Here is a 22,225-nt window from a genome sequence, read left to right as displayed (position 1 = left end):
TTAATTTTGTACATAAATATTAATTTATAATATTTAATATTTGTACATAGATATAATTTTTAATTTATATTAATTCAATATTTATTTTTAATAATTTAAAATTATTTTATTTAATTAAAAAATAAAAAACTATACAAATATTGATATTAATAAAAAATTTAACATCATTTTAAATTATATACATAAAAATTATATAATAATTTTTTTTTTAATATTTAGATTTGATAATAGAAATATATTTTATTTAATCTTAAATAATTTATAAAGTAATAAGTCCTTAATTTACTTAAATTTCTTACTATATAATATTATGTATTTAACATTTAATAAATTTATAGTATATTTTATTAAAAAATAATATGGAAATGTTGGCTTAAATTATAAATAAAACTAATAGTTTTTTTTTCAATATAAAGTAAAAATATATTCTATTTACTTTTGAACAATTTATTTAATAGTAAGTTCTTAGCTTACTTAAATGATTTACTATATAATATTATTAAAAAATTAATATATTTTTCAAAATTTAAGTTTACATATTTCATAAGTTAAATTGTAAGTATTATTATGCATATCAAAATAAAAGTATTATAAATATTTCATGATATTTTATAATCAATTAGAAATCATTTCTTAAATTCATCATTCCAAATTTTACGTGTATTACTTGTTATAATAAATATCTCTAATATAATTATTTGAATATATAAAAACATAAATAAAATTTAAAATTATCATCAAATTATAATTATAATTTAGTGGATATAATCTCAACACTTTTTTTTTTCTTCTAATATATTGATTATTTTAGTATTAGTTATATTGTAATTATTTAAGATTAAAAGAAAATGTCTTTGTACATATCATTTTACATAACATGCTAATTTATTTTTTTTTTTTTAAATAAATTTGTTTAAAAATGGAAATAGAATACACACACACACACACACACACACACAAGCACTATCATGACGAGTGGATATGTAAGGATTAAAATGAGTCACGTGGGGCTTAGAGGAATATATGGAAGTTAAGGTTGTTTAATATAATGCACATGTAATAATTACAAGGTAGGTTAGATATCTATTTTTAATTAGTGAGTAGCAATGTAATAGTTAGAGACTAAATGTTATTAATATGTGATAGCACAAAAAGAGTAATAAACTTAGTTAAATAGTGATTTGGTTTTAGGATTTAGTATATTTTGGTTAAAATAGATAGTTGTTATTATTATTATAATAGGGTGGTGTATATGAATTAGTTAGGATAGTATAGTGGTTTACTTATTTTATAATACTAATTATAGTGAAATATAAATGTTAGGTTTAAGGAATCATGCAAATCACTAATAATAGGAAGTGCAAATGATATATTATTTAGGATGCAACATAGGCTAGTACCAAACAAATTGTATATAAGTATAAAATGAGTGATTTGTTTATCCCATGTGAAATTTAGAATGGTAGGAAAATGAGGTAAGGTTCATGTATATTGGGATTTAAATTCATTAATATAAAGTGTGATCAAATAACTTCAAGTGTTGTTAATGAATGGTTATGTGGAGATAAATACATGTACATATATTTGACAAGCAATTGACTAAGTTACAATTGTAAATACAAACTTGTCTCCAAGGGTATTCACTCATTCCTTGTGAAATGACCTATAGAAAAGAATGTGACTTTCAATCGGGTGAAACTATGTTTCCACCACCCCCATAGAAACACATTTTAATGTCATTGAATTCTTTGCGTGTCTAACCTAGAAGTAAGAAGAAGACCTCCACCACAATTATGAGGACCAATTCGATTAAAGATTTGAGATTATGTTGGAACCTTGTATCATAACTAATATATATCCCAAACTCTTAGTCTTCTATAACCTAGTATAAATTTTTTTAGCTTCCTATGTTATATCCTAAACATTACCTATAAAAAATAAATTTAAAATTTAAAATAAATAAATAAATTGTAGTTTTGTTTTACCCTAAATTTTTGGGCATGGCAACATCAAGTGTCAAATCGCCAAAGATTAACCATAATGAGTCAAAGATGGGAGAGAACTTAATGCTTAGAAGAGTTATAATCAAGTAACCAATCAAAGAGGAGCCAAAGCATAGGAGAGCCTTATTCAGGATAAGATGTAAAATAATTGGCAAGGTGTGCAAGTTTATTGTGGATTCAAGTTCAATAGATAACATAATCTCAGAGGAAGCAGTAAAGAAGCTTAAGTTCGAGAATATACCCCATACCAACCCATACAAGGTGACATGGATGAATAAGGGGTAAAGTATACTTGTGAAGGTGTAGACATGGGTAGAGTTCTCCATTGGAGGATATAAAGACAAGCTAATTTGTGATGTGTTACCTATGGATGCATGCCATCTTCTATTGGGAAGACCATGGCAATATGATAGAGGAGCCATCTATGATGGAAAGGAGAATACCATTTCTTTTTAAAAAGGATGGAAGGACCTTCAAAATACAATCATTAATATAGGAAGGGAAAGCACACAAAAAAAAATCCTAGTGTCCTATTAAGTAGTGGCAAAGATTTTTTTTATACTCTTCAACAAAGAGGTGAAGAATATGCTATAATGGTTCAACCTAAAGAAAAAGAAGAGACTATGCATGTACCAATACCTAAAGAAGTGCAAGATCTACTTGGGAAGTTCAACGATATGATCAATGATGGGACACCTCCAACATTAGCTCCTAAAAGGGATATTATTGATTAGACAAACTTTATCCTAGGGGATTCTTTACCAAACAAGGTAGCCTACAAGGTTTCCCTAGAGTAAAACCAAGAAGTGGCTAGACAAATGCAGGAGATGTTAGACCAAGGCTTGAACAAGAAGAGCATTAGCCCTTATATAGTACCAATGGTATTGGCATCCAAGAAATGTGGCGAGTGGAGGGTTTTTATTGATTCTAGGTGTTAGAATATATAGTCCATTGATATAACTAAGAGGGCGGGGAATGAATTAGTTATCCAACTATTATCACAATTATCAACCTTAAACAAACTTAACCATATGAGCAATATCAACTAAAAATATAAAAAGATACTTATTCACAATAACACTAGATATGTTATCTAGGGAAACCCTTGACAAAGGGAAAACCCCAGTGGGGATAGTGCCCACAAGATGATGTACTAATATAATTGTTCCTTATTAGAGGACATACTCTGTTGGGAGTCTATGAATTCATTCAACATGTATGCATCCCTATTGGGAGACTTTAAATCCCTGTTAGGAAATTCCAACCCTGTTAGGATTTGTAGAAGAAAGCTAGACCCACAACGTAAATAGCTTCAATAGAAAGACCAATGAACCCACTGTCCAAATGATCTCTGTATTATTCCTTGCAGAATAATATAAATGTATTGTATTATTCCTTCCTCTTTTTCTATTTTGTCACATGGACTTCTGCTCATTTTGATCTTGTAACTAGATCACAAATCTTGCATCCAATATTTCCTTGGGTTGCTTACATGCATTTAGTAAGCATTCTACTCCTTTTCACACTTTGCAGTTCATACAATGATCACAACACATTAAAAATAAGGGAAACGTATTTTCCTTAATACCATATCTTTATAATAATTTAGTGAGTTGGCCTTGAGGCTTTCCCAATTAATTGTAATTATAATAGCACTTTTAGCTTATAGTCTATTTAAAACTTCACACATGTGATACTAGGGATTGGGCACTTGTTGACATCACCACTTGACTATCCTCTATCACTTCTTGACTGCACATCTTTTCATTGCATCTCAAATGTAAGTTGTGTAGGAGCACCACACACAACCAAGCCAAAGTTAAAGTTAATGGAGACCTCAAAGACCCTCAAAACAAATTAGGAGGATGGAGTGTATAAGCAAGGTCATCAAATCAATTGGAGGATCTTAAGACCTATAATGAAACTAAAATAATGCAATTCCTCAATCATTTTGTAAGTCCTCAAAATGACTAATAGTTGGTTGTAATGGACCAATTTTGTCCAAGTTTCAATGATTTTCTTAATAAGGTTTCTAGGAGTCTAAGATAGGTTGGGGGTGAGTCTGGGACTTTAGGAAATAATTAGGAAGGAGTTACAAATTCAAGTAAAGCCATTTATGGTTTTAAAAATTCAAATTTTCAAATAATAACTGCTATCTCAGGGAACTATTATTTTTTTATGTTTTGGTTTAAACATTCAACTCAACGCTAAGAGTTGGTTGGATTAGTTTTGGGAGTTATATTGGAGTCCTTTTAATAGCAAGGGAGTCTCTATTATGGGATAAAGACAGTGAGATTGGTGTATAGATTGGTGAAATACAACAATAAAACTCTTTGTGTCTACAAGTTTGTTCATTCTTGAGAATCTCAAATTGATTTTTTTGATATGTCAATGAATCAATAAGGTTATTCATTTAGTATCACTATTTTGAATGTATTTATCTTTTCAATAAAGTTGTTGTAGCACCAACTTGTAGGACATTAAGTTTTCTTTGTCTATTACTATTACTATAGTAGAGTTTAAGGAATGGGAGTCATTCCATTAACAATATAGGGCCTAATATTCATGGGATGACCAAACTAACTTGTACTATTAAGTGCTAACTGAGCAAATGTAGGAATAAGCAAGAAAATGTGAGTTCAGTCATAATTGTGAACGAAGAAATAGTGAAATGATGGATTGGGTAAAGTAGTAAGCTTTCCATCCAATCAAGGAGTAGTTTTATGATTGGAATCACCCTGGGAGGTTGGAGTGAAGGTTATTTGATCATCAATTTTTTTCAAAAGTGTGTAGAACCAAAACATTGAGAACTATTCAAATCTAAATATTCAAAAAAAAAAAAAAATTATATAATTTTTATGTAGATAATTTAAAATGATGTTTAAAATTTTATTAATATCAATATTTGTATAGTTTTTAATTTTTTAATTAAATAAAATAATTTTTAATTATTAAAAATAAATATTGAATTAATATAAATTAAAAATTATATCTATGTACAAATATTAAATATTATAAATTAATATTTATGTACAAAATTAAATAGTGGCAGGTAAGGACACTGTAGTATTAGACTCCAATGTGAGTACAAGGCGATATCTAGGCATAAAAAATTAGACATGACTTACCACAATGCAACTTATTTGCAACGAGCCACTCCCCCAATACCATTAAATAATTTATTTAATTTTAAGTTCTTAGATTACTTAAAATTATTACTATATAGTATTAGAAAAATTAATTAATTTTTCAAAATTTAAGTTATAAATTAAATTTTGAGTATTATTATGCATATCATATTATCTCTTTAAATAAAAAGTATTACAATTTGAATTAAATCAAATCAGTACAAGACTTTGATTAAATTATAATTCAAAATATTATTACAAATATAAATTTTTTCTGATTTAATGAAGTTTCCAATATTTTATAATTCTTTAAAAATTATTTTAGTATTCTTTATTTTAAAGTTATTTAAGATTTTTTTAAAAAAATATTCAAATTTAAAAAATATTATTTATAATTTTAAACATGAAAGTAAATCTTAAAATAAAACTAATAAAATTTCTAAAAACACATAAAAAATAAACAATTTTGATTAATAAATAAAACTAGTCCCTTTCCCTTTTAAATTAAATTTATACTCTGAAACGAGGGAAATAATGCATGGCAAACACAGGAACTTATTTCATGTCAGTGAACGACATTGGAGTAGTTAAAAGATGGGCAAGGCAAACCGGCAAGGCAAATATATTACTATAATATTATTAAAAAATTAATATATTTTCCAAAATTTAGGTTTACATATTTCATAAGTTAAATTGTAAGTATTATTATGCATATCAAAATAAAAAGTATTAGAAATATTTCATGATTTTTTATAATCAATTAGAAATCATTTCTTAAATTCATCATTCCAAATTTTAGGTGTATTATTTGTTATAATAAATATCTCTAATATAATTATTTGAATATATAAAAGCATAAATAAAATTTAAAATTATCATTATTTGAATATCTCTAATGTAATTCTGATATTATAGTTCAATTAAGTTAAAAAATGTAAAAATTTAAAGTATTAGAACTTTTATTTTTTTTAAATAGAGTAGTTAATTCTATTTCATTGAATAGTAAATCTAAATTAAGTTAAAAATTTGTTGCAAAAATCAAATTTGTTATAAAGTATGTAATTGTGTAAAAGATATAAAGTTTTTAAAATAATGTAACTAGTGGTACAAATGACTAAAAATAATTTATATAATGGGTGATTTAGCTTGTGTACTAATTCAAAATCTAATTTTATAAAATTTGATATTTTTTTATTGAATCAATAAATTGATGTGGAATTCTTTTTTGACAAATTTTGTTACTTTAATATTTTACTTTTTCAATCATTTATATAATTTATGGGATGCAAGTGTTTATTAAATAAATTTATTTTAAAATAATCATATCACGCGTGGGCGTGGGCCTCTATCGAATACCCAATGCTCGTTTGTGGATGACCTCAATTAAAAAAAAATCATATTATAAAATATTTAAGTTAATTAAAAAAAATGTTTGTAATTGATGAAAATTAATTAAGTTTTAGAACAATAGTATATAGCCTTTGACAGATATTTATATTATAAAATAAAATATGGTCAAGTTCAAACCAAACTCCTCCAATTTCCGGTTTCCAAAAAGTGGAAATCCGTTCTCCATAAATTCAACTATGGAAAATAAAATTCTCCCAAACAATGAAATCGAAGCCGGTGGATTGTCGCCGAATTCTCGCCTTTACTAAAATTGTTATTTGCACAAGTTATTTGCATGCAGGTGTTCTTGGCAATCTATGAAGTTGGTTTTCACAACTTCTACAAAAAGAACAGTATACTTAGGACCACAATATGTTACTTTTCTCTGCGGGCCTCTAAAATATACAAAAAGTGCAAGTTAGATCACAAAGAACCTTATGTAGCTTTAAAGAAGGATGTTGTATTTTCGTAGCACGGGGATGTTCTTCTTGTTGGAGACATCAATGCTAGAACAATGAATAATCAAGTTGGCATGTTTAGCTACAAAGCAAATGATAATCCTATTTGGCTCATAGAATTTTTTTTTTTTTAAAAAAGATGAACATTAGTGGGAAAGAGTATCAGATGATGCTAAAGCTTGCAATTATTTTGGGGAAGAATTGGTCATCTTGTGTGGTACTTTTGATTTAATTATTTGTAATGGTTTGGCTAGATGGATAAAATCTACTTACAATGGTGCGAGTGGGGTTGATTATGTAATATGCTTACACAATCTATATGAGAGAATCGACGAGGTTATGATTAGGGAGCACATATAGGTTCTTAAATTAGATCATAGACCGTTGCACATAAATTTGTTGTGGGAAGAGGATAGGCAAATTGGGGCAAAAAAAATGAAATCATCAACAATGACCTTCATAGGAAAAAATTATTGACTTTAGAAAAGAGGGACATCTTCAGAACCATGTTTGAGAGAATATATAAGGGCGTGGGCATGCATGTACATGATAATAGCCATGCATTATCTAACATCATTCACAAGGCTCTTTCCAAGTACAAGAGATCAAGAAAAGGAAACCTTAAACAAATTGTTTTCCAACCAATGTGTGGTTTGATAAGGAGTGCAAACTAGCTAGGAGAAAGCTAAGAGAGTCTAATAAAACAAGTCTTGACATTAAGTGTACAAGCAAATTTTTAAAAAGAAAGAAACAAACTTTTTGTTCACAAGGAGAGAAGAGCTCATTTTTCTTAGTAAAAATAACCCAAAATGTTTTTGGAAAGAATTACAACCAAGAAACAAACAAACTGAAAATACTATTATAGCCACTCGATGGTTTGAGAATGCTAAGAAACTTTATGAAAAAAGAAGATGAGGTGGAACTATTAGTAAGCACGTGGTGGTTGTTGCACCAAATAATTGACATGTCAATGTCTGATACAACCAATAGTCTTATAAAACCACAAGAAGCAGTTAAGCCATGTCACGAATCCTACGAGGGGCATTGGCCCACTACCAATAGTCCCCCTCCTAGTGTCACTTGTTGTGGCCTGTGAGATTCAAACCTGTGCCAAGCTCTGATATCAATTGTTAGTAAGGATAGGGTTGTTGTTGCACCAAAAGATTGACCTATCAATGCTTAATACAACCAATAGTCGTATAAAACCACGGGAGGTAATTAAGTCATGTTGTGAAACCTGCAAGGGACTCTGGCCCATTGCCAATAGGACTTGTCACTCTCTTGGTTGAGATGGGTATTAAGAAGTTGGGCCCTGGTAAGGCAAAATACTTGGCTGAATTTTAAGTAGAGTACATTAAATGGGGCATGAAAACCCTTGCACTACACACTCCAGAAACGTTCAATAATATTAGCCAACACAGGTTCCCTAGAGATTGGATGATTGACCTTGCTATACCCTTTTCTATGAGTGGTGGTGTCAATAATTACTCCAACTACAGGACTATAATGATCAACCCTCTATTTGCAAAACTCTTCGGTAGCATGATGAGAATAGAATCAGCAAATGAGGTGAAGAAAATCATAAACATGCAAAAGGGCAAGCTAGTTTTAGATCAAAGCACTTGACAATCAATCATTATATCACCTTGAGGCATATTATCAATAAAGCATGGGAGAGAAAGGATGAGGTATTTTTATGCTTTGTAGACTCTAAAAAGACTTTCGGCACTGTCCCTAGGGATAATCTTTGGCTCAGGATGGAAGAATTGGTGATCCCTACAAATCTTAGAGTTGTTCATAAGATGTATGAAGAGGTGAAAGCCAAAATCAAAACTTCATATGGCAATTCAAAGTGCTTTAGGAGTAATATAAGGGTCAAATGGGGTTGTCCACTATCTCCTACTTTGTTTGGGCTATATATTGACAAACTTGAAGAATGGTTAGACATGCAAAATGGTGAGAGTATCTAGTTAGATGAATTTTGGTTGCCAAATTTGTTCATGGTTTGCAAGATCACTTGAAGTTGCAGAGTATAGATACCTTGGGATTGATTTCAACAAAAAGCTAAGCTAGGAAGGTTGTCGAAAGGAAAGAAGTGCATTCTCAAACAACCTTCCCAGCTTAGCTTTGGGATTGGAAAACTACTCAAACTTTATTTGGGCTTCTTGTGCTGCTGATTGTTCTCTATGGTTGTGAAATATGAGCCAACAACACTTCAAACTTACAACCTTACAGTGGAAACAAATCAAGGGGATCCAAAAGCATTGGATCATAAACAAGTTTGAAATTTAAAAGAAATACTATTTCATATGATATTATATTCAGTGAAGTTGGGGCCGCACCTATAGAGGCAATTGCTATGGTTCACCTCATTAGTTATCTAAAAAGAACTAAAAAAATGTGTGAAGGTAGATGGCCTAAAGTGGTCTTTTATGATATTTTGTGCAAACGTAAAAAGACATGGATGCAACAAAACATCAAGTGGGTGAACAAATGGAATATTCATTTCAACATGTGTCCCATAAAGATAAAAAGATCTTTGTTATGGAAAAATTTTATAAGAGAAATTGGGGAAATGGACTTGGAAGGGAAAAACCTATTATATACATTAGCCCCACGTGTGATCAACTTTAAAAGGCATACATTGGAGCCAACATTGCTTGGAGAGCTAAAAATCATATTGCACAACTCAAAACCAATTCTCATCAACTACAATTTGAAACAAGGTGATGGAAGAGGCCAAAAGAATCTTGGGAATAAAGGTGGAAACTAAGCAACACTTTGTGTTAGAGTGTGAGGCATACAAGGATATCAGGTTTAAATTTGTGGATATTATATTTGGCACCTCTTGGCACAACTTATTTAGTGAGGAAAACATTGAGAAGTTAGGTGGGCTCATCATCAGCATGTACAAAAAAAGAATAGAATTGTTAAAGTTGGTTCAATTGAAAGGTTGTTCCATAGGCTATGTTTAGCCTCATAGACATCAAAAATCATCTATCTATCTCTATCTAAATGTGAATTGTATAAAACAATTAAAACATTGCAAGCCGAAAAGAGTCTAAAACAAAATCCAACACAAATAGAAAAGATGTTAAGAATACATTTTTACTTTTACTATTATATTTTTTATAATTAAATATCCTAATGTAAAGAAAATCATTCAAAGACTTAATAAAAACTCAACTTTCCCAAATAAATATGAGAATTAAACATTGGAACGTTGCGCTGAATAACATAATTCATACTAACACAATTTTCAAAAACTTTTTTTTATAAATACCCTTAATATCATTTTAATAGACAATAAAGACCTAATCTATACTATTCGAATCCTTCAATAGAATGATACATTTTTCAACTTCGTTTTTTTTAATTATATTAAAATAAATCAAAATTTAATAAATAATACTTTAATAATGCTTATCTTACTAAAAATTGTCATTACTCTCAAAAAAAAATTATTTACTTTACAGACTGTTTTGCATCAGCAGAGTATTACATTCTTCGACTGCTGGAAAAGGCTTCTCTGAACGAATTACGCTCAAATATACATACAAGCAATAAAATCTCGGGCACATAATTTACAACATCCGCATCTAAGCCTCTTATTTTACACTTGATAAGAATAAAGAATCGTAGAATTGTCGCGATTTCAAGAATGATTGAACAAACACCAGATTGAAATTCAAACTGCAGCTCTGACCGATGATTCCACTCCTTTCGTACAGTCCCTTTTGGAGTGCATGGGATGAAAATTTGGCTCCTTGGGTGTTGTCAGCTTTTTAGTTGATCTATAACATCATCACCAAACAGATCAGTGAAGTAAGTTTTAGTCCTTTAAGCTTCCCGGATCGCATTGGATCATGCCAAATCTTTTTTATTCTAAAAGAAAGTTACGTAGGATACAAAATCCAAACTAGCTACCTTAGAAATAACTCAACACAAATTCTAGATAATTTATTAAGATAGAAGAAACATCTGAATCAGATAGTAGAATGGAATAAAATCATCAACACAAATTCTAGATAATTTATTAAGATAGAAGAAACATCTGAATCAGATATTAGAATGGAATAAAATCATCAACACAAATTCTAGTTAATTTATTAAGATAGAAGAAACATCTGAATCAGATATTAGAATGGAATAAAATCATCAATTAGATGCCACAATGTTACTGTCCTGCATACAAATTAGATGCATATTACGTTTCAGATGATAACAACCATAACCTAGAGGTTATGCTTTATAAGAACAAATACTCTTCGCTTTCAATAAAATGAGCAGAGCAACAATTACTAGCAAAGTTGTTAGTACAGGAAATGGGGTTTTATAGAGAATTTAAGGTCAACATTCAACAAATAATGTAAACTCTAGAAGTTTTGAAAAGAAAAGGAGAGAGCAAGACACCTCATAGGTTTGAAAGGTGGTTTGCAAAAGTTTGGCATCTTAACAACAGGCCGATGGTGTAGTGCCTCCTCTGGAATGCTTTTTATTTCTTCTCCTATGTCATCCAACTAGAGATTGAATTATGTCAGCATTTAAATTTCAGCATGTTAATTATTTAATAAGTCAACATAGAGTATAGGAATCAGTTTACCATTTTTGCTTTGACAACATCAATATTCCTAGGTCTGGATTTGAGTTTCCCTTCATGCTACCATATCAGAAAAAACATTCAAATAAAAAGAGGGTGTTAGTGATAGATATAAGGAGAAACTCCAAATAATGAAGCCCTCAAGCGTTGCTTCACACAAAACACTCACAGATTTAGGTGTTTCAGGTTTCCCGTGCTTTGATGGATCAATATGTGAGTGGTTACCCTGTTGTGGAAAATAATTATGAAAAGCAATCAAGATTACAGAATTTAAAGTTTCTAAGCTCATAATTATTAGAAAACAGCTTCATGAAAGACCTGTTATTAGTTATCTTCAAGAAAGACCTTTACCTTGCATGATCGTCTATATAACAAGTTTTATTTAGATCCAGAACATTAACGGTTTCTAAATTTTAATCATGTCTATCTTCTCCTCAAAGCTACACAAAATTTAAGTTGCCTAAGTGTGAATTCAAACTACCAAGAAAGGGGCTAACCTGCATTTTGTTTGCCCTTATTGCCCTCATTGGCGAGGTTTCATTTTCTTCCGCAACTTGTGTTCTCTTGTGGAGGCTGTTCTCCTTACGCTCTCCTCTTTCCTACAAGAAAGAACATACAAATCATAGGTTGCTGTAAAGTAATAATAAGATTCCAAAATTGTTCTCTTCCAGAAAGACCATTTGCATACCGCAGTTCTCAATCGAAAAGGTTTAGGCAATGTAGGTTTAATCTTCTTATGGTTGAATGCATGTGGTGTAGATGTACCATAAACTTTTGTTGGCAGTGCTGTCTGGCATGTGGAGAACGCCTGTTAACAGAGAGATTATTAATTAATATACCATGCATGTTTTTCTAGGTGAAGATAAACTGATATAGCAATAAATGAAATAATTGGGAGGCCAACCATGCAGCAACTATCATCTTGACAGGCTTCACCATTAGAACAATTTATCTTTGAGTTCATCTCACCACTTGTCCTGTTGAAAGATTGTAAGAAATCATATCAATTTTGGAGTTTCTAGATCAAAATACAAATTCCTTTATACAAAGAAAATGATAAAGAGAATAGATAGCTTACCTCTTCTCTCCTTTTGATGGAGTGGAGAGATTTTCTTTGTTTACAGCACAATCTGCAACAGCTAAAATTCCAACAGCTCCATCCGATTTTGAATGCGGGAAACAATCTCTGTCAAACAACCCAATCTCCTCATTTTTTTTGAGTTCAGCAATTTGAGGTGTTTCGTCACGGTTCCTAGGTAGCTGACAAACAACTTCACTGCATAAGGAACCTGAAATAAATAACTGAGAACTTCTATCGGGCTTTGATTGAAGACAATTTGATCCTCCATGGCGGTAATCCTCAAAAGTTTCTAAACAGTTTGTGTGGCAGACATCAGCTTTGATTATCTCATTTCCTACAAGATGAACCTGGTGATTAACCTCTGAAAGGCAAGTCCCGGAATCAGAAATATCAACCTTAATGGTATGGTCTTTTAGCTTGTTGCAAGAAAGGCCTACATTCTCGCCATTTTCAGGTACCAAGTCATCTTTATCTATCTTTTGCATTGAATCACTATTATCTTCTTTCACACATTGAACTGCAACATTCGCAATAACCTCCAAACACTTCCTAGAATCTGAACTTACATCTTTGTGGAATCTCTTGCTCTGAAATTTTAAATCAGACTCCAACTGAATGGCTTCCCCTGCTTTCCCTTCTTTTGTTCCTCTGATGTCATGCTCTTCATCAAATATAACATGATCTTCATTCTCCTTTAAATTTTGCTTGTTCTTCAGATAAAAATGATCCCTTTTTCCCATAGCCTTGGACACAAACTTTGAAGACTCAACTACAACTCCAGTTTCTAGCATGGCTCTTGTATGCCCAAAGTCAAAAAGTGTCAGAACTTCACCCACTTTCTGGTTTTCAGTACCAGAATTCATCACTTCAGTTTTTCGTTCTTTTAGATTGTTATCATTATGTCCGACATCTAATGCATCTTTCCCATCAAGTTTTCCATCTTCAGTTTTTGTCTCAGCTCTCTGATCAGAATCAACTTCAAGTTTAGACTCAGATTCAGACCCCATCCAAATTATAATTGAATTTTCAGCATCGGATCCTTTGTTTTCAGCAGCTGAGCAGCACATAACAAATTTATTAGCCCCGTCTCCTAAGTTTTGTTCATTGTGCTTCACATCAAATTCAGTTTTCTGAGCTGTCGTTTCTATCACCCTTATATTTCTACCACTTAACACTGACTCAGAAGCAGAACCATCATTCTTTTCTTTCTCCTGTAGACTTCCATCAATAGGCATCACATATTGAATACGCTCATCATCATTCTTTTTGTCTTTAAGAATTTCTTTCTCATTTTTCCCATCAGATTCATTTTGAAGGTTGGACACTAATTCAGAAGGAAGCGAATTTTTTATCAATGTTAGTTCTCTAGCTACTCTATTTTCTGTGGTCAAATTCATCTCAGCTTCACGACCTCTCATTTCTAGATGATGATCATCAGCTTCCTCATCAAATTTACTCTGATCATCATTCTGTCTAACTTCGAGATTTGCTATCTCAATTTTCCCATCGGAATGATTTTGATTCTTGTTTTCCTTGCCCTTTCTCAAATCTTTGAAGAACTCCACCCCATTTCCTTCATCTTGATTAGATGTAGATTCCTCTGCACCATAGCTCTCAGATGCTTTCTGGATTTCTATCTCACTAATGCCATAGGTTAATCGCTTGCCAGGAATTATAGAAGCAAGCTGTGCCACATATTGTTCTTCCGTTCGAGATTCATGCTTCCCAGTTAAATTGGAATTTCCTTCTTTACTAGTTTCTCCAGGATATATTGGAGGATTCTGTTCATCATTGTTGCCAGTGTGTGACTGTTTAATTGATGATTGATTCTGACTACACCCTCCATCTGTATAAGTGCTTCCAACCTTCCCCTGTACCAAATCCGTTTCCTGTACAATTGCCCTTGTTAAACTTTCTTTCTCATTACTTTGTTCAGAGACAAGGACTTTTCTATTTGATCGAAGGTGATTTCTTGCTTTTCTAGAATCTTTTGGTTTTGAAGAACTTGGGGAATTATGAACCTTTGAAAGAGGAGACTCACTAGGCTGGAGACTGCAAGGAGTTAAACACACCCTAGGAGTTTCCTTTGCAGGTGAAGAGTATTTATTATCATTTGCAGCAAACTGTTCGTGTTTTTTAGGATTAGAAAAGTGTTTTCTCACGGGTGTAAGGTCTTTTGACGGAGTCTTCTTCACAGATTTAGTTGGAGTTTCAAATAATATGCGCCTTGGTGCAGCTGCTTTGCTTCTAGCAGCAGTATTCGTCCCCTTTGACAAAGCTGGGTTACTTCTGAAGGGTTCTCTTTTTACTGAGTGATTTTTCTTAATCCGGGGTGTGGAAAAGGCTGCAGTGACTTTATTGATAGATTGATTTTGTGGCGTTAAATTGATATCGGATGCTGGAACTACCTGTTCTCCTGTCAAGATACCTGGTGGATTCTCCTTTAAACTGTCCAACCCATCTGTATTGGATGATGGTTTCAGAGATGAAAGGCCTTCAGCACCAATGACAACCAGTTTGCAATTAAGGGTTCCAATATTTGTTGAGTTTGGATCCTCGTTCTCCTCACATTGTTTATGTCTAAGTTTGCTAGCAGACATAACTGTAGGTTTTGCTTTCCCTGGTGTTCTGTCCTTGCCCTTTGAAGTTGGGGTAGATAACTGAGCTCTTAGTCTTGGCCTAACGCTGATAGCAGCATGCAAGGCCAAAGTCAGCATGGGAACTAATGGTTAGTGCCTCCAGAGAATAAGTGTATGAAATGATGATAGACCTCACCTGGATTTACCCTCCATTGTGGGTGACTTGGAAAGAAACCCAACAGATTTGGATGCTTGAGGCTGAATATAAGGCAGAAAATCAGCAGTCATCCTTCTAGTTAGAATCATCAAATAACAAGTACATATAACAATTGAGATATTGTATACCGAAAGGAATAAAATAATCCCAACCTTCAGCAAGTAAGAAGGTTTAGGTGTTTGATCCAAGAGCATGCCATGTTTCTGATCACATCCTAAATCAGAACAGAAAACAAATCAACATCAAAAGTTTCCGTTCTATACATAAGTTCATAACATAAAATAGAATCATTCAAACTAGAAAAGTTTAAGTCAATCACAAACAAATTATTTTTTGACCTAATAAATGAACTGGAAACAAAAAATTAGCAATCTCATGCACAAATAGATAGTAATCATTGTGGAGTTGAAAAATCAAATAAGATACAATGACAAACTGCAGATCTAGATAAACTACATCTAAAGAATATGCAATTAGGAGAAATGGGACCATCTCTAGTAAATCTGAATTATATTATTAAACCCATCACCTGAAGTTCCTAATTCAATCTACAGAATACTTCTGAATATGAAATCAGGACGACTAGCCCATGCATGCCATTGAACTATACAAACTTTATTCTCAATATTTTAATTCTGAAGCAAAGCGACCTCATCAGCCCTCACATTAAGTTACAGCGATCAACGGGGGGAATACCAAGTTTGAACCCTGTCATTGTTCAATCAAGCAATGTAACATCCAAGAGTAAAATTGGATAGGCTCTATCCCTAGTCCTTCCTCCGCTTGAGAAATGTGGTGTACTTCCCCTCTTCTGGGAGAGGTGAAACTATCTCCCAAGTTCATTGGATACTGGATAGGTTCTCTCTATTACACAATCTCACAAGTGCACTTCTACCTCCCCAGGTGGAGGACACAGAATCCTTTTACTCGAGAAACAGACAGAGCTCAAAGTTTTCTTGGGATGAAGATTATGGTTTCCATTGATGCAAAAATGCAAATCCAACCAACTTGATATCGGAAAAAGAGAGAATTGTTCATTTATCTATCCGTTGACGAATGAAATAATGCAAATTCAAAAAGCATTTAAAACCTATAAACAATCACCGATATTATTTTTCACAACAAAGACTACTCTAGGCAGAACTTCCGAAAAAAGATTATCCAAACCACGATCGATTTCCCTTTGCTTTCCTTTTGGGCTTTTGGGGATAAGAGTACAACTGCTTTCTGACAATATAGATATAGTGCGCTCCCTGTATAATCTGATCTCTGCAGGTTTCATTGTCCCACCCTCAACGATCCCTTCTATGCATGATATGTGTCCCTATATGATATGGTACCTCTGTTTGAAGTATGACCTTTAATGAATAACTACCTGAATGCCTGGTTTTTTTATACAATTTGTGTGTCAAAATACAATGCTCTTCTGGAATAAGCTGCCTAATTTGATTAGTTTCTGACATCTTGGCTCTTTCTAGTGACCCCATTGCCAAGAAAAAAGATCAACCGTGTGTCTAACTCAGTGCGGTAATTTCAAATCTACTAAAATTTCATCTAGAAGGTATACACTCTCTAGATAGATAAAATCTCATGCACCCTCCACCATGAGATATATACTTTCTCTTCCAACGATGGATTTGGCCAATAAGATACCGTTTGATTGCGCGTCTTACAAATGATCATGTGGGAACATCAACTTCCCTCTCTACAGAAGAGACGGAAGAACATTAATCCCTCAGTGGGTTCGCCCAAACCCCTCAGATCCCCATAAGCCTCTGAAACCCCTAAATGACCTAGACCCGAAAACCTCAAAAGCCATGAAAGATAGGCAGAGATGAAGAAATTCGGAGTGGGTATGATAGAAATCTGACGCAAACTACTGGAACAATGACAAGAACAAAAAAAAAACTATGAAAGCACAATGAGGTTATGGAATAGAACATACCAACTCGAACACAAAACCATGCATTGTCGTCAATTAGAGGTTCCTCTGGGACAGGAAGGGTAAAATCAAACCACTTGGGAGCTTGAATACTCTCATAAAACTCTTCCCTCACGAAGGTGAGAGATTCTTCCTTCCAACATTCCTGAAAAGCCTCCACTTCCATGGTGTGAATTCACCTCTGCCTCTCAATCTCAAATACTCTCCAAACACAAAGAGATGCAGGCCTGATGGACGCTTCACTTCTCTCTCGCCATGAGTGACAAAGAATGCAAAAAATCCAACATTTCCATGTTGCTTGTCCAAACGAGGCCCCGTCAATTTATAATAATTGTCGAGGTGCCATGCAACAGGGATGGGACCGGGCGGGAAGAAAACAGCTGGATCATGTACATAAAATCAAAATCACTCTTGTAACACCCAAAATCTTGGCCCTGCACCGAGCCGGGCAGGTATAAACGATTGCTGCGCGCACTTGATGCTGACAGTACTGTCAGATGCTGTCAGCGAAACATCTGACTGTACTGGCGATAGACACAATACCTTCCCCTGCACCAGCGAAGCAAAATTCCCCCCATGCTGACCCTTCTAAGTATAAATCATTGCCGCCACTTTCCAACTCTACTAGCACGCAGCGGAATGTGTTTTCTGTCTTCTCGCCAAGATCCTCCCCTAAACTCGTGAAGCAGGAGTCGCTGAAGACAGAGGAGCTCGCATTGATCCCCCATCGGTCACTCCCTCCCAACGGATCCTTCTCTCCAACGGCTAGTAACCAGCGGGTGTCTCAACTTGGCGTCCAACAGCATAAAGATGTTCAATCGCATTTACATCCGGGTACGTCCTTCGCTAACCTCTCTGACTCCTCTCCTTCTTGCATTAATTCTATCTTGGTTGATGTTGCCTCTCCCCATTTGAGCCCGCGATCTCCGCCTACCCCTCCTCTCGTTACAACCAATAACTTTTTGGAGCGTCCCTCAAACCATTCTCTCCCTTTTTCCACTTCTAGCCCGGTCAACCTTGCAAGCGTGGCCCCCACCATTTCTGGTTGGGAGAACAAATTGGTGGTTAATCTTTCCAGTGCTTTTCTTGACCCGCTAACCTTTAATTTTGTCAAGCGTGGTCTCAATTTTGCCCTTGCCCCCCATGAGGTTCCGCGTGTGGATTTCTTAGTGGAGATTGAGTGCCATCCGTTCGCTCCCCCATGATGTTGCTGATGAAATTCGGCAGGACTGTGCGGTTACACTTAGACATGCTAAACCTCCTAAGCGTAACACCTCGAAGAAAGAATCCATGGCCTTCAACAATTTTTTGAAAAATAACGATGTTATACTTGTCAAAGCAGACAAAGGCAATGCTACTGTCATTATGAATAGGCATGACTACCTTGCTAAAATGACAGACCTTCTCTCTGATTCTAGCAGGTACAAACCCCTCTCCTTCAACCCATGCTCTAAGATTTCCAAGAATGTTAGAAGGGCCATTTCCTCCTCTTCTTTTGATGATGTCACAAAAAAGAGGCTTTTACCGTCCAAAGAGTTAACCCCTCGCATCTATGGTGTCCCCAAGATTCACAAAACTGGCATTCCCCTTAGACCCATCGTGGACACCAGAGGTTCTCCCACTTACCATCTTGCCGCCCATCTTGCCAAGCTTATCTCTCCGCTTCTTGGCCATTCCAACTCCTTCATCAAGGATTCCTCCCACTTTGTTAGCTTCATCAAAGAGTCCAAACTAGATGAGAATGACATCTTGGTTAGCTTTGATGTGGTCTCCCTCTTCACGAAGGTTCCTATTCCTGACGTCGTTGGTATTGTGGAAAGGAAAACTAATGTTGAGATCGCTAATCTGGTTGATCTTTGTTTAAGGTCCACCTTCTTCTCCTTCCAAGGGACTTTCTTTGAACAAGTGGATGGGGTCGCCGTGGGCTCCCCACTCTCCCCGGTTATTGCTAACCTTTATATGGAGCACTTTGAAGAGCTGGCCCTCCACTCTTTCCTCCTCAAGCCTAAATGGTGGAAGCGGTACGTTGATGATACCAATGTTTGCTGGCCCCATGGTATTGATAAACTAGAAGAGTTTCACATTCATCTCAACAACATCTCTCCTAGCATTGCTTTTACCAAAGAGCTTGAAACCAACAATCAATTGCCCTTCCTTGATATTTTACTCATTAAGAAACCAGACGGCTCTCTGGGACGTCGAGTGTTTCGAAAGGCCACGCACATTGATCTGTACCTTCATGCTTCTTCTCACCACCATCCGAGCCAAAAAGTTGGCACGCTCAAGACCTTAGCCTTAAGAGCCCTCAGGATTTGTGATGATGACCACTTAAATTCGGAGTTGACCCACCTCCGCTAAGTCTTTAGACTAAATGGGTACTCCCACAAACAAATCTCTAGGGCCTTTGTCCGTGCTCGCTCTTTCTTTTTTTCCCTCTCTCCTCCCCAACCCAACCCCTCTCCGCCTCCCGCTGTTGTGTCACTTCCCTTTATAGATGGGGTCTCCTAGAAACTTGCCAAGATTCTGAGCAGAAAAGGCCTACGCGTGGCCTTCAAACCTTGGTTTAGGCTCAAGAATCGTACCCCCGCTCTCAAAGATGCCATTGATGTTTTTTCAGCATCAGGAGTCTACAAAGTTTCTTGCTCTTGTGGGATTCTGTATATTGGTGAAACTGGTCGCTCTTTCAGCACTAGAATCAAGGAGCATAGTGCCGACATTAGACACGACAGGGTTCATCAGTCTGCTTTAGCGGAGCACTCGTCAGCCACTAAGCACCACATTTGTTTAGAAGATGCCCAAATCGTATCCAAGGAGGACAACTATTTTAAAAGGAAGCTCAAAGAAGCTATAGTTATCAGCAGTCACCCTGTCAACCTCAACAGAGACGATGGGTGGACCTTAAACCCTTCGTGGCTTCCTTTGCTGACTAAAGACCAACGACCTTGATCCTTTGGTGTTCTGAGTCCGTCGGTCTCCCCTCGCCTCCTTGCTCCTAGTTTCTCCCTAGTTGGTGGCCTGTTTGAGGTCGGTGATTGCTCTCTTCCTTTTCTTCTTTTCTCCTTCCTTTCTCTTTATTGTCGGGATCTTTAGGACGCCCCCATCTTTGGTTCCTTTGTTTCCCTTGTCTTTCTTTGTTTCTTCATTCCTTCTCTAATGACCCTTCTCTTTCGGTGTTCAGCTATGTCCTTGTTCTTGTTTTTTCTCTTATTTTATGGTGGTCCCCGAGGTTCATTCTTTCCTTTGTGATCCTCTTGATTTTGATTTTTTTTAATTTTTTAATTTTTTAATTTATATATTTTGTTTCTCATTCTTAGTTCATTCTTATTGTTATTTATTATTTGGTCTTTTTTGGTTTTATGTTCTTCTTTTTTTCTTTTTCTTTTTTGAGCAATTTCATTGTTATTTATCATTTGGTTTTTTTTTTGTTTTTGTTTTTTTTTTTTGAAATCTCCCCCTCAATCCGCGTGTTCCCTCCCCCGCCCCCCTGTCATGTCCCCTTTTTAGCGGCATAACTTTACAGGGGATTGCCTATCATCGACTCTCGTAGGCAAATGATTATGGGAAGAGGGTCATTTTTGTCTTCCGATAATTACAATTTTGCTCTCGAAGAATAATAATTGAGTAAGTGGGGCCTACTCGTCCTAATATTAAATTAAGGTTGTACTCTAACTTTATAAAGTTATTTATTTAATTTTATAAAGTTTTACATCATAAAAGATGATTCCGGAAAACTTCCAGAAACTTCTCAGCGAAGTGAATAAATAGAGGACATAGGGCTCCCATTTGGAACAAGCGATTTTGTGGATTCTACTATTTATCATATTGGAGCAATTTGTGGTCTCCGGCCGGCAAATTTCATTTGATCTTCGGGAACGAAAACTCCCTTGGATCTGCATAACTGAGGAAGTGAGATATCTTCCGAAGGGTTGCACATGGGAAGTGGTCTCCAACCATTTCATGTTGGGCTTATCTACATATTCAGATTAGGTTAAGGGGAATGACTTCTTGGAATCTTGAGAATTGGAGAATTTGAAAGATAATCAATTCCTTCATATCTGTCCGACTTCATCTAGACAAATCAGTGCCGTCAGGGGAAAAACCCACCGTCTGCGAGCTGACAAAATAACGCACCAGTCAAACGAGTACCACAACAAAGGCAAATTCGTTCACTGCCAGATCGCGCTCTACTCCCAGATCGCAAGTGCTAACGCTGTCATAAATTGCATCAGGAGTCGATTAGTTGTAACCTTATCTGGGTCACCCGACGGCAGGGAATAAGGATCGCATTGGGCAAAGAGCATTCGGATTTTACCTCTGCACACCGGTTCAATTTCCCCCCCGCGACCCGTGGGCCTAACATTCCTCTTGGGCGACTCTGTGGATCACGGTTTAGACAGGAAAAATCTCAGATCTGAATCCGACCAGAGCTCCCTCACCATTCGCCGCCGGATTACTGTGGACACGAAGACTTGGGCGGCAATGCAGAGCATTCAGAAAGCAGATGAAACAATAAGGAGCGAGTGCTAGTCAAATCCCAGACTCGTTGCCAAGGGCGGTTCATGGTAACAACAGTCTGACATTGGTATGAATCCAAGAAAGACACTAGTCCAAAATTTCATCAGCTCTTGTACAATGGACCTTTAAGTGCTCCTCCTTACAAGAACCGAAGGCAATATCCTCCTGTTATCACCACAACCAGAGTACCACGTCTTCTTCAATACTGCGCTGGGGTTCTTCTCAAAGGTCGCATTCGTTCTTGCCTTCTGCATGGATGAGATATGTTGGTAGCTTGATGAATTTAGGGTTACAAATGTTGATTTTGTAGTTG

At 35.0% G+C, this 22,225-nt stretch overlaps 2 protein-coding genes across 2 annotated transcripts; one reads left to right on the top strand and one right to left on the bottom strand.

The window, feature by feature from the left end:
• Positions 1-10,390: 10,390 nt before the first annotated feature.
• Positions 10,391-18,346, bottom strand: LOC149565594 (uncharacterized). Its single transcript, XM_089819117.1, has 11 exons — positions 17,401-18,346; positions 15,608-15,669; positions 15,435-15,496; positions 12,657-15,344; positions 12,483-12,555; positions 12,267-12,386; positions 12,076-12,177; positions 11,748-11,804; positions 11,582-11,638; positions 11,392-11,498; positions 10,391-10,772 (listed from the first exon to the last, which is right to left on the bottom strand). The coding sequence occupies exons 1-11, from the start codon at positions 17,561-17,563 to the stop codon at positions 10,667-10,669; spliced, it is 3,597 nt and encodes a 1,198-aa protein (XP_089675243.1). The 5' UTR covers positions 17,564-18,346; the 3' UTR covers positions 10,391-10,666.
• Positions 18,347-18,687: 341 nt separating this feature from the next.
• LOC149565593 (uncharacterized) lies at positions 18,688-20,343 on the top strand. Its single transcript, XM_089816353.1, has 2 exons — positions 18,688-19,668; positions 19,906-20,343. The coding sequence occupies exons 1-2, from the start codon at positions 18,688-18,690 to the stop codon at positions 20,341-20,343; spliced, it is 1,419 nt and encodes a 472-aa protein (XP_089672479.1).
• The last annotated feature ends 1,882 nt before the right edge of the window (positions 20,344-22,225 follow it).

This window comes from Cupressus sempervirens, chromosome 3 (genome assembly GCF_028749045.1).
Source record: "Cupressus sempervirens isolate cs-2001-9-10 chromosome 3, ASM2874904v1, whole genome shotgun sequence".
NCBI classification, from domain to species: Eukaryota; Viridiplantae; Streptophyta; class Pinopsida; order Cupressales; family Cupressaceae; genus Cupressus; species Cupressus sempervirens.
The sequence above is the reverse complement of the archived record's forward strand: the minus strand, read 5'-3'. Positions and strand labels throughout refer to the sequence as shown.